Source organism: Argiope bruennichi, chromosome 10 (assembly GCF_947563725.1).
Source record: "Argiope bruennichi chromosome 10, qqArgBrue1.1, whole genome shotgun sequence".
Taxonomy (NCBI): Eukaryota; Metazoa; Arthropoda; class Arachnida; order Araneae; family Araneidae; genus Argiope; species Argiope bruennichi.
The window spans coordinates 19,993,821-20,006,375 of NC_079160.1; the positions used below are offsets into that span (position 1 = coordinate 19,993,821).

Here is a 12,555-nt window from a genome sequence, read left to right on the forward strand (position 1 = left end):
TCTCATTTCTGCCGATCGCCAACTTCCTCTTTCACAATTTTTTTTCTTTCATATTTCTCTTCCAAATTTTTTAAGCAAATAATAACTAAAATTATTTCATAAGAAATTAAAATAATATCTGTTTTGAATGTATTGTAATTTTATTGTTTGCTTCAAACTCTCCGAACTGTTAGTTTCAATTAGACTGCGTTACAAACTTCCGGTGCAATGTTATGCTTTAGCAGACGATACAGAATGTAAATACTAAAAAGTTATAGAAGTGCGGTTTTCATTTTGGAAAAAGAAAATGTATATAATTTTTTTACTGCTTTGGTAACGTCAATGTAAAGAAAGAATGAACGTATTAGATAATTCTGATGATGGAAATGCTCCTTTGGAGACTTTCTCCGGTACGTAATTTCTTTGAGTACAAGACCAATATATTAAACAAAAAATATGAATGTGTTGTTTCTTAAAAATAGCTATTTAGTAGATGTTATAAATGTCTCCCCTAATAACTGTAAAAATAGTTTTTTTTTTTTCCTTTCTTCCTGAAGTATATCTTTGTATAGTCATGTTTTAAATGCACTTAAAAATTATAATCAAAATATATAAGACTGCAAGCATTTTAATACAATTGAAAGAATGAAAATATGAATTATTTATCTCACCTTTTATTTATTTTTTGTGCCATTTTACCTACATTAGATCGGTTAATAAAATTTTTTAATTTGTTTTATTTGAAAGGATTTTCTTTCACCACAGACACTATTCATATTAAAAAGAAAGAATAGTTTTGAAAAAAGCATTTTCTTAGCAAAGTAATGTCATAAATGCTAAAAGTGATGATGCATGTGAAAAGTAATGAAATTATGGGCATACATATAAAAATCTATTATTTAGTAAACTATCAAATTTTAATTACAAAATTATCTCAGTATATATATTCATCAAAAGTATTCCTATGGCTTTATTCCTGAAATGTTAAATTTTAATTTTGGTCATCCAGTCTCAAAAATTAGGAACGATTTTGAAAAAAAGGGCTACATCTTATACAGTGCTTGTCATTTCACTAAAAATTTGTAACATTTCAATCTGCAAATATGTGCTTATCAGCAATAACTTAAAGCTTTGTTAATCTCCTGTTTTGATCAAAATTCAAAATGTTTTAATTGTTTTCTATTGCTTTGTCTTTAAACCCTTTTTATAGTTTTGAAACAGATTCTTGATACTATCCCATAATAAAGGAAGTGAAATTAAATAAATGAATTTATTCCCAAATAAACTAAAATTGTAGAATTTTTTCTCTTTATTATTGTCTATTTTAGTATATACTTAAATATATGAACATTTGGTAGCTTGAATAGGCCATGAACTTTTTCACCATTACTCCAGTGATGTAAAATTCATGAGCATTAGAAAAAATAAATATATAATAAGGAAAAAATAACGATATAAATATATTCAATCAAATTTAATCCCACAATGTCTTGATTTTAAATTATTATATTCTATATGTCATCTTATCATAGTGTTTTCATAGGTTTAAAGCACTTTTCTTTGATTTTAATATGACAAATCTTTGTGAAAAATATGCAATTTATAGTATCATTTCTTGATATGATATCATGTTTATGGTATCATATCGACCATAAACCATTGTCATTGACTTCAGGAGTACCATAGTGAAAAATTCTAATATGTATTTGATAATTTTTAAAAGCAAATAGAATGATAAAGTGGAAAAAACTAATGGCACTTTTATATTAATTGTAAATTATTGATGAATATTGGTTTCAAAAGAGCCTATTAGCTTGTTAATTTTTTATTTATTTATTTATTTTGGAAAATAGTCACTTGCATGCAGTTAATACACAAATATCAAAATAATAATATGTACTCTGTTCCTATTCACGATACTATATCACTGATTACTAATAGGATCAAATGTTCTTGTTATGCCTGGTGTACTCTCACAACGCTATTATTATGTATCATTCATACTCTTCATGTTTTATGTTCTTGATGTATCAATTATCATGAAATTAACTCCTTAAAATTTTCAAAATTTATTTAATTTTCTTTGGTATGTTTCTCCTCAAAATTAACAAAATATTTAAAAACATGTTAAAATCTTTGTGAACCAATTAAAAAAGATATGTTGTTTGATAAAATTGTATTATTTTACAAAAAAAATATTCCACTAGAGAAATATGAAGTGAAATCTTGGAATTCATTTATAAAAATTATTGAGCATATTTATGATTAAAGAAAAAAAACTCATCTAAATTTAGTTGCTGATTCTTAAACTTCTGTACATGTACAATTTTTGTTTTGTGTGATTTTGGAGTTTATCATACATGCATAAGAGAATAAAACTATGGGAATCTGTAGCATATAAAATTGTTAAAATAACTGATAAAAATTTTAAGAAAATTTTTTAATTTGTGACATTTTTACCATGAAAGAATTAAATCAAACATAGACTAAGGAAATAGATTAAATCTGAAAATACCATACAAGGATTTTTATAAATTTAGAAAGGCAAACTGAGTCAATATAGCAAAGCAAGTGCAGTATTTTAAAAGATGTGTATTAAATAAAGATATGTCTAAAGGTAATAACTAATTTACTGTAAGAACAAGTAGGATTTGATTATTACTGCAAAAGATGGCAATGTGATAATCTAGTGTCGTATGTGAAATCTGGTCTGATTGATATCATGTTTGCGATTAAAATTATCTTACTATTTTTCACTGAATACTTAGTTCCAAGAAGTTCTTGTAACATTACTACTGCCATTTCAAATATAAATAAGTGTTTATATGTTTCTTAAGATATTGAACAAGTATTGAAACATTTTTAAAAAGGGATGGCCAATGATCATCCTTTGTAATGTATTTGAAAGAGCAATATAGAGAATTTTTTGGAATATTTTGAAAACTACAACTTAGTTTTTGCTTTTTAATCTAGTAAATAAATAAAGTTAAAATTATATAATTGTTTTCAAAATTTACTTTTGAAGTAATGGAGTTATTCGAGAAAAATATATAAATGAAATCATGTATATCTATTTAAAAATGTTCTAAGTTAGACTCTTTATAAAATTTTTTGGAAATATAGTTAATTAAAATAAAATATCAGATATCTTGAAATTTTATGAGATCTGACATATAAGCATTTATAATAGAAATCCAAACAAATATAAATCATAATGAAAAAAAGATTTTAAAGTTTCTTGTATCATTATATTAAAATATTTTTTAATTTTTTTTAAAATTTATTTATTGAAAGGGATTTTTTTTTAGTAGATGAATTTTATTTACTGAAGATTTAAAAAAAGAATGTTGTATGAAAAAATTATTTCATTTATAATTTTAAAAACACACTGTATTGCTCTTTAATAATTATTGAAAATGTATTAATTTTTGTGATTTCAGAAATGTGGTATAGAATATTTATGTGGGCATTATTTTCATCACTTTTTGTTCACATCATTGCTGCATCAATAGCTGTTGGAATGCTTTGGAAACATAAATTTGGTTGTTATACTGCTGCTGTTATATTGATATTTGGCATTCTGGCGCCCATAACAGGTGGAGTTATCACAAGTATGTCCCCATTTAATTTATTTATAATGTCAATAAATTGAATAATATAAATAATCTTATATATTTTTTTAAAAAAATTAAATGCAGTTTGAATTGCTTATTTTTTTTATTCATCATATTGCTTCTTGGGTTCTTTTTAATAGCAATAAACAGAATATTTAATTGGTATATTTTTATAAGTTCTTTCAAATTTATTATTAAGTTGTTTATTATGAGTATTTACTCTAATTAATCCCAATGATGAAAATTATTTTTTTTTTCCTTCTTTATTCTGAAATATTATATCACAAAAAAATCGTGTGAAAGTGTAATGAAAATATTAAAAATATGCTACTGACAAATTTGTTTATGTTAACAAGTAAAAATTTACTTTTAAATAACTTGACAGCAATTACTTCTAAACATAACTATTAGAACATTTAACAGCACCCAAAATGTAAATAGGTACTCTAAGTGTTACAATTTAATCTTAACACTCTGAAGTTGGCAAAAAATCCAATGTTTTACAGAATAAGTTTATTATATATGGTGGAAATATTGATAAGTCAACTGAAAAGTATTAAATATAACTGAAGAAACATATCAAAATGTTGTATTAAATTTTCCATTCTTTTGCTATAATTAATAATTATTTTTACACTTAATACACAGTCAGAGGTACAGTTTTTTTTTTTTTTTTTAATAAGAAAATAGGATTGCAACTTCCACATTTGGATTTAAAAATAAATAAAATTTGATAAATTTACCAAGTTATGGTCTAATAATATCTTAATAAAAAGTTAAAATTTAAAAGAATTGCAATATTAATGACTTCAAAAAATTTTAAAAGATAGTATAGTGTTATTAAATAACTGAAAAATAATATAGCTCATTTATTCATTCTTTTATATATATTCAAAAATTTTTAGAAAATTGTAATAAGTAGATTCAGCTATAAAATTCATTTAATGATTTACTGCTACTATAAGTTTTAAAAAAATATGTAATATGTTAAAATGATAAGCATTTCGAATTATAATGAATTCACTGTATATTTTTGTACTAAGCAATTTAATTTTAATAATAAAATCAAAATTAGCATTAATTATCCATATGATTTTTTTTTAAAAAAATGATTTGTTTCTTTTATGTGAATGCTACATTGTTTTAATAAAGTATATATTGAAATTAATATTTCAGGTGCTGCAATTGCTGGTGTTTATAGTGCATCAAGATTTCAAATGGCAGCAGATTATGCTCTTGTTTGGGGTACTGGACAAACATTTTTAGCTACAGTCATGTCATACACAAGAATATTAGCCACACTTTAATTATGATATGTATTTATGATGATGTATATATATTTATATTTATGTAGAAAAGAGTTAAAATATATTCTTAAAAAATCACTACGGTAATGTTTTTATTCATACAATCTGCTCATATTAAATACATTGAAGATTTCTTCTTCCTTGAAACAAAATTTTCTAACATCCACAGAACCCTAAAAAAAATTAATAAATATAAGATTTTAACACCAATATCAAAATTATAATAAATAGAACCATTTATATGGAAATTATTCATTCAAAACAACAATATATAGATGGCAATTTCAAGAAAAATATAAATAATTGTTTTAATTTTGAGACGGAACCAAATTTATTTGTAGAGAATAATAATAATAAAAAAAAAGGGCAATCTGTTGAAAAATAATGAAACATCTGAAATTTATACATTAATCTTTCACAAAGTTAAAATAAGCTACAAAGGCCAATAACTTAAAAATAACTTAAAACTATTAAATGAAATACCCTAATTTTTTTTTTTCTGCTGTGAATATTTTGTTTCATTTTTGTATATAAAGATTAGGCAAATTTAAAGATTAGGTAATTTCATCTTCATGGAGGGCAGCATATAGAGAAATGATGGGAGGGGGAGGACTTGTTATAACCACATTAAGTATATTAATCTACATATTAAGCATAACAAAATTAATATTTTAACATCTGCATTTAGATAAATAATGAATTGTTAAAAGCAGTTCTCATAATTTTTGTAAAATCAATTCCTTTCCTTTAATATATATCAATTTGAAGTTGCATGATATTAATCCATTATTCACATATTGAATTTGCAAGTTTTGCCTATTTTACTAGTAGAAATAGAAAAAGCAAGCAGGAATTTTCGACACAGAATGCATACTTTACTTAAAGAACTTCTTAATGGTCTTCGTGTTCTATAGGTTTTCCATATTTCTTTTCCCAGCGTTCAATATATTGCTGTTTCCTTAATTCTCTGCGAGCAAAGTACTCCGGATATCGAGCTTTCTCCAATGGATGCCAGAAATCCAATACCTAAATCACAATCAGTGCAATAGCTTATGACTGAACATCTTTAATATCTTTTTTTCTTTCTAGTAAATAAATCTAGCATTTAATACTTTTTGCAAAAAATTTATAAATATATATGAAATCTCATTTATACCAAGCATAATTATTTTTAAGTTTTTTTTTTCAATTTCAAATTATACAAACATATTCTCCAGGTCAAAAATGATTTGGCCAAATTTTTTATAGAAGTTTTCCTAAATATTGTTTATTTTAATTAAATGCAATTAATAAGCTAATTATAATTTTATATGCATTTATGAAGCAATAAACATTTAGAAAAAAATATTGTAAATATATATGTGTGTGTGTGGAATCTATTCAGTAATTTAGTTATAAAATATTTCATTTAAGCAACATAAAATAATAATGACAAGACTTTCTCAGCACTAAAATTAAAACTTTTACACTGATCAAATAATTTGCCACTTCTGTGTGGAAGTAAAAAAATAACACTATTTGGGAGAATATTAGTCTAAAAGCCAAATGATGCTTTTATAAACTTTGAAATCTCTTCTTTGTATAATTTCTTACCTTTATTATTACATTTAAAAATTCTGAGATGATATAAGAGTTACAAAATATTTAATAATTAGACCAAAGCTCATAAATTCAGCAGACTGTATATATACAATTTTTGTGCAACTTTATTATTTCAAGAATATTTTTGTATTATAATACTTTGCATTAATATATAATTTAATAAATAAAATATTAAAATAATGCAGTTTATTTGAAACTTTCATTCCATTTTAATATTTTTTTAAGAGAGAAAGTACTTCTGTAAATAAAAGAAAAATAATAAATTTCATTTTAAATCTATTTATGCATGTTACTTCACCCTAACTCTTAAAAAAATAAATAAAGCAATTTCAGCATACCCAATCTGGAATTGTTACACTTCTTCCATAATTTATACCTCCAGGTGAATAAGAAACTGAAAATAATTCAAAAATGTTAAATTGTTATGAATTCCTTTACATAAAATTTTATTACAAAGCTTTAGTACTTTTTAAAAATGCCTATTCAATAAAATAAGTATATAAAAAATAGAATTGTTTTATGCTATATAAAAATTAAACATTTATTACACAACAATACTCTTTTAACATCAATGCAGAAAATTCTGATAATATGTAGTTTAACAATTTTTTTGTAATAATCAAACTAATTATAAAAAAAAACCATTCAATAAATACTTTTCATTAAAGTTTGTTCAACTATATTGAATTAATTTTACTTCATTTATCATTAATTAATCACTTATGTTTTATTTTTCATTGTAATTTTTCAGTTAAAAAAGTGAAGGATATCCTGTTATAGAAGGGATTTCTAAGGAATTAAAAAAATGTCAGTTCATAAAAAATATAACTTAAATAATAAATATTTACATTTTCGAGGCTGGTAGTGCAAATTGTCATAAAGTTCTTTTTCTCCTTCTTCCAAAAGTATTTTAGCTTTCCTTAAGTCTTTTTCATCTTTATGTTTATCAAATCTTGCTCTTAGAAGTGTTGCATGATAACGGTATAACCATCTGCAATATAAAAAGATTAAATTCATGCAAAATTATAATTTGAATTGAAAAATTTATTTCACAAAAGAAAAATACCCTTTCTTTTCGTTCCCTTAAAATGTTATTTTTAGTTAGAGAAAATTCAGAATGTTAATCGTATTTTTTGTTTTCTTATTTTTATTAGTAATTTATAATAATTCATATAATAGTATTAATTACTTTTCAGAAACTAACCATTGTCAGAGACCCTTATTAGAGATTCCCTTGATTTCATTAGCACCAGAAAAACAAGGAATTTCTAGAAAGAACTGATGACGTGATAAATAACGACATATAATATATATATAACATAAACAGCAAGACTGACCTTTACTTTAAAGTAAATAGAAACCATCAAATTGAATTCAATTTAAACATTAAATAATTGTGTACACAGAACGATTAATACACTAAATTGAGAGAAATGAAGAAATGATTCACTTAAGATATTAATATATACAATTGAAAAATTAATAGTTAAAATGTCTCAAATCTTTCTGAATTCTTCTGAACTTCAACTGAATTAAAAAACTTCGAAAATAAAATATTGCTCATAAATTCACTATTGAAAAAGTTACATTCACTTTACAATAAAGAGAAAACAAAAACTGCATGTAGACTTTTTGAATCGTAAAAAAAATTACCAAATTAAATATTTTTCTTTTAATTTGCTAATTAATATTTGTGACATCAAAGATAAGGGAAGGAAGCATTATTTCTTAATTATTGTTATACCTATACTTCTTTTTTATGTAAAGATATCTAGATTGCATCTTACCATGCCTAAAAAGAAAAAAATCCAGCATACTAATAATTTAATCTATCTAAATTAATATATGTTGAATCATTTTCTATTTCCCAAAAAATATTAAAAAAAATTTTTTTTTAATCATTTGTTTAGCAAAATGTATATATAAAAAATAGAATTTTTGTATATATTTGTATATACAAATTTTGATGGTATTTGTGACACTATACTATATATATATATTTAATAACTGGATAAGTATTCAACATTTATTCTTTCACCAACTGTATGCAACCGGAAGGGAAACAAAACTGAATATGAGGAAGGAAAACAACATCATTAATGAGGAAGGGACATTATGGGAATATAATGAATAATATGAAAATACTATGAGAGCAAAAATATTTTGTAAACTGTTACAACCTTTTCACACTAAATATTCAATCCCTCCAAACCTAGACGATTTCCAGCACATATAAAATAAATTTCAATCATATTTCATTTTGTGACAACAATATAAAATTAATCTTTATCTCATGAATGGTACAAAACATGGGAAAACTTTTCAATAAATAACTATTATTTGAACCATATAAGTTTTAAAAAGTAGGAAATAGTAACTTCGGATACAGGACATAAAAAAAAAAAAAAAAAAATTATATTGCACACAAAAATAAAACTTTCACAACTTGGACTTCCAACATACAAATATATATATGCTCATGCACATTATTTTTTAGAGACAATGTAAATTATAAATTATACACGAAATAAATACAGATAACAATAATTAGACTGAAAAATGTGGAATTTATATTTAATGAAATTTGAAAAATTTCTCAATACACAGTCTTATTATAACGAAATTTAATGTAAAGCCGATTCACTTAAGTAAGTAAACATGGAAGATTTAGGATTTTCTGATATATAATACAGCATCTCGAGGACATACATTAAGAATAATAACTTCATTTTTGCTTCATCAGAGTTTCGTAATTAATTCTTTTGCAATTTTTTTGTAGTCATATACCTAAGGCAAATTTGATTCAACTGAATTACTACTGGATAACATTTATTTTAATATCATTCTTTTGATTAACTATTTTGCACATCTTGTGCGCATTAGAAATATAGAAAAAAAAATCATACTTATAATAAGTAACAAAATTCACAACTCATAAATGTAAATTCTAACCGGGGAAAAAAAAAAAACGAATAACATAGTTAAAAAGAAGACTGAAAAAAATATACCTGTCATCATAGGTCGACAATTCATTCCTCAGAGCTCTTTTATATAAACTGCACACTTTCTCGGCATGTGATTTTACAACTGTTTGCAAATGTTTAGGTAATAAAGGATTAGCCATTATACCTACTTCAACCGATTAACAAAATAATATTTACAGAATTTTACAAAATATAAATAAAGGTCGTATTTGCCATCACGGTTACAGTTGCAATCTGAACATATAAAAAGAACTAATAAGTTTCTGAAGGTATAACAATATTTTGAAGTAAAAAAAGAAGCATCACATCGTTGTTGGTCAGTCTTTCAAGAAAAAGATTCAGAAAAAAAACAATCTATTTATAGCAATATAAAACTGAAGATTCTTAGAAGTACCACTAAGCAATGGAATAATTTCATGTTCACGTGATGTTTGTCAAAAGGTTTTCAATCCAATGCAGAGGGATAAAAGACTAAAAGAGATTCGAATCTCTAGTCTGAAACATCACAGTTTCATAGGTTAATATCATTTTCTTATTCTTCTCAAGCGCTATAACCTGTCAAGACAGCCCCCCCCCCAAGTTTTTCCAATCTGATCTTATCCGGCTCAATATCACTCCATCAACTCCTATCAGCTTCAGACCCTTTTCTATGCTATTCAGCCGCCTGATATATGGTCGTCTTCTTCATTGCGTTTGATTAATCTCTCCTTATTCTAAATTTTATTTTATTCATTAAACTTGATCTTAATTATATATCAGTTATAAAGTGCTCACAATAAGTATATTTAATATTGTTGTATTCTTCGTACACATAAATCCAGTAGCAAGAACAATAGAAGATGTTGTTATAAAATATGCTTAAAAATATTTTTCAAACCATGAAAATTGTAAAAAAAAATAGAATTGGTATCAGTTAAAAACGATTTTTTAATGCACTTAATGTCGTTTTAATGCAATCATATATTCCGAAATTATTGATGAAAAGCGTTAAAATTTAAATTATTTTTAAATAAAGATCTAATTACAATTTTAGAAAAAAGAATTTCTATTATTGGGAACTGATTATACAATAAGAATTTTTATGCCAAATTTCTTAGATTTATTTCCTGTGGTGTCAGGAAATCGATCGGAACGATTTCTTGAAAAAGGCAGAAATAAGTCGACTTGATTTAATTTAATCACGTACTCGTTATTTGTAGGCTGTACATGCAATTACAGTTATACATAGTATTTACGAAAACAACAAACACCAATGTTCGTAAAAAATTTCCTGAAATAAAATAAGATATCTCAGTGTTACAATGAACCGAAATATTTACCTCATTTAGTAATACAAATAATAAAGAGGAATTTGTGTATTTGTGTGCAGTCTATAGGGCAGAACGTTAGATATAGAATTACAAAATTTGGCATAGATATACTTTGAAAGAAGGGGATGTGCACTTCAGTGCGATAACGTCTGAAAATAAAACAGCACAAAAATTATTTCTATGTCATTTTAGAATTCAAAAAATTATTTTTTCCATAAATCAATTTTTCGTCGTGTATCTGCATATATATTTCAGATATTAATCAATTTTTAAGAATATAATAAGCGCATTATGCAACAATATGTTTTACTGCTGAAGTAAAATTCAAATTGTATTTACTGTTGTCGCTAATATTTCATCCCGTCTTTTTTCCATTCTTGTTGATTTAAATATAAAAGATCCGTCTTTTTCCCCCATGTATCATTATTAGTCACACGTTTAGTAAAGTTTTCGAAAATTTCTTGCGCTTATAAAAAGTTTGGCACTGATGCCCCAAAGTATCTCTGGTTTCAGAATACTTAATATATATTTGATTCAATATTTAGTATATAATATAGTTAGATCCCTTAATGTCAAATATTAGTATAAAAACTAAATTCCAATAATTTCAAAATTTAGATAAGGTTCAAATGAATAATTTTCATGATGCAAATGGCAAACAATGTGTACTCAAAGAAATGTTAATGCTCATGAAAGTAATCACATTGTTTGAAAATATTTCATGTCAGTGGACATTTTTTTTTTTAGTTTTGCTCAGATTTTATATTTTATATTCACATTTATGTATTTAATAAGCTGTGATATTTAAATTTTCAATTTTCTACAATATTTCATGAAATATTCCAATATGTGACTTACACATGTCATGGGAAGTATGCCTGCCGAAAAAATTTGTGGAAGTGCTTAAATCTAAATTAGCGAAACATGGATTATCCCTGAAAGAAGATATTGTATTTATAACGACGGATGGAGCAACAGTTATGAAAAAAGTTGGAAAGTTGATTGGTACAAATCAGCAATTGTGCTATGCTCATGGAATTCAATTAGGAGTAATAGATGTATTATACCAAAAAAATAAAGAACAGAAGAATCCAAATACTGTGGATATAGAAACTTCGGATTTCGACTTTGAAGAGAGTGAGAGTGAGAGTGATGTTGACAATGAAGATAATGACAATGTAATTGTTGAAGAAGATATTGCTAATGAGGATGAAATATTAACCCATCAAGAATTACTTCCTTTAATTATAAAGTTCGAAAAATTCTACAAAAAAGGCCATACATTCTACAAAAAAGGTTCGCCTCTACAAAAAAGGCCATATTACAAAATATATACAAACTGAAATTAAAACAGAATATATGTTAATATTAGATTTTAAAACGCGTTGGAACAGTTTACTCCTAATGATGGAACGAGTTTTGAAACTGAGAAATCCAATCCAAAAGACAATAATCGACTTAAATCTGCAAATTAATTTTTCAGATAGTGAATTCTACTTACTATCCAGAACTGTATCAGCTCTAATTCGAATTAAACTGACTGTTGAGGCATTATGTCGGAGAGATTCTAATTTATTAATAGCTAATGCAACAATAAATTTCATGTTGTAGTTACTGAAAGAACAGCACAGATCACTATCTGAAGAATTATATATTACATTGAAAATTTGCACAGAAGAAAGCCATACCGAAATAGAAAATGTCTTACAGTATTTACATAATTATAATGATTTTAAATGAAAATGAAAAAGAAGCAAAG

At 24.7% G+C, this 12,555-nt stretch overlaps 2 protein-coding genes across 3 annotated transcripts; one reads left to right on the forward strand and one right to left on the reverse strand.

The window, feature by feature from the left end:
- The first annotated feature begins 34 nt into the window (after window positions 1-34).
- On the forward strand, window positions 35-4,978 carry LOC129988038 (transmembrane protein 170A-like). Its single transcript, XM_056096125.1, has 3 exons — window positions 35-389; window positions 3,420-3,590; window positions 4,770-4,978. The coding sequence occupies exons 1-3, from the start codon at window positions 335-337 to the stop codon at window positions 4,898-4,900; spliced, it is 357 nt and encodes a 118-aa protein (XP_055952100.1). The 5' UTR covers window positions 35-334; the 3' UTR covers window positions 4,901-4,978.
- LOC129988037 (NADH dehydrogenase [ubiquinone] 1 beta subcomplex subunit 9-like) lies at window positions 4,976-9,727 on the reverse strand. Of its 2 annotated transcripts, none has more exons than XM_056096124.1 (5): window positions 9,511-9,727; window positions 7,351-7,493; window positions 6,841-6,896; window positions 5,780-5,926; window positions 4,976-5,073 (listed from the first exon to the last, which is right to left on the reverse strand). In XM_056096124.1, the coding sequence occupies exons 1-4, from the start codon at window positions 9,624-9,626 to the stop codon at window positions 5,792-5,794; spliced, it is 450 nt and encodes a 149-aa protein (XP_055952099.1). In that variant the 5' UTR covers window positions 9,627-9,727; the 3' UTR covers window positions 4,976-5,073; window positions 5,780-5,791. The 2 variants fall into 2 exon arrangements, with proteins under 2 accessions (XP_055952099.1, XP_055952098.1); XM_056096123.1 differs by having other exon boundaries at window positions 5,775-5,926; window positions 9,511-9,726.
- Between the last annotated feature and the right edge of the window lie 2,828 nt (window positions 9,728-12,555).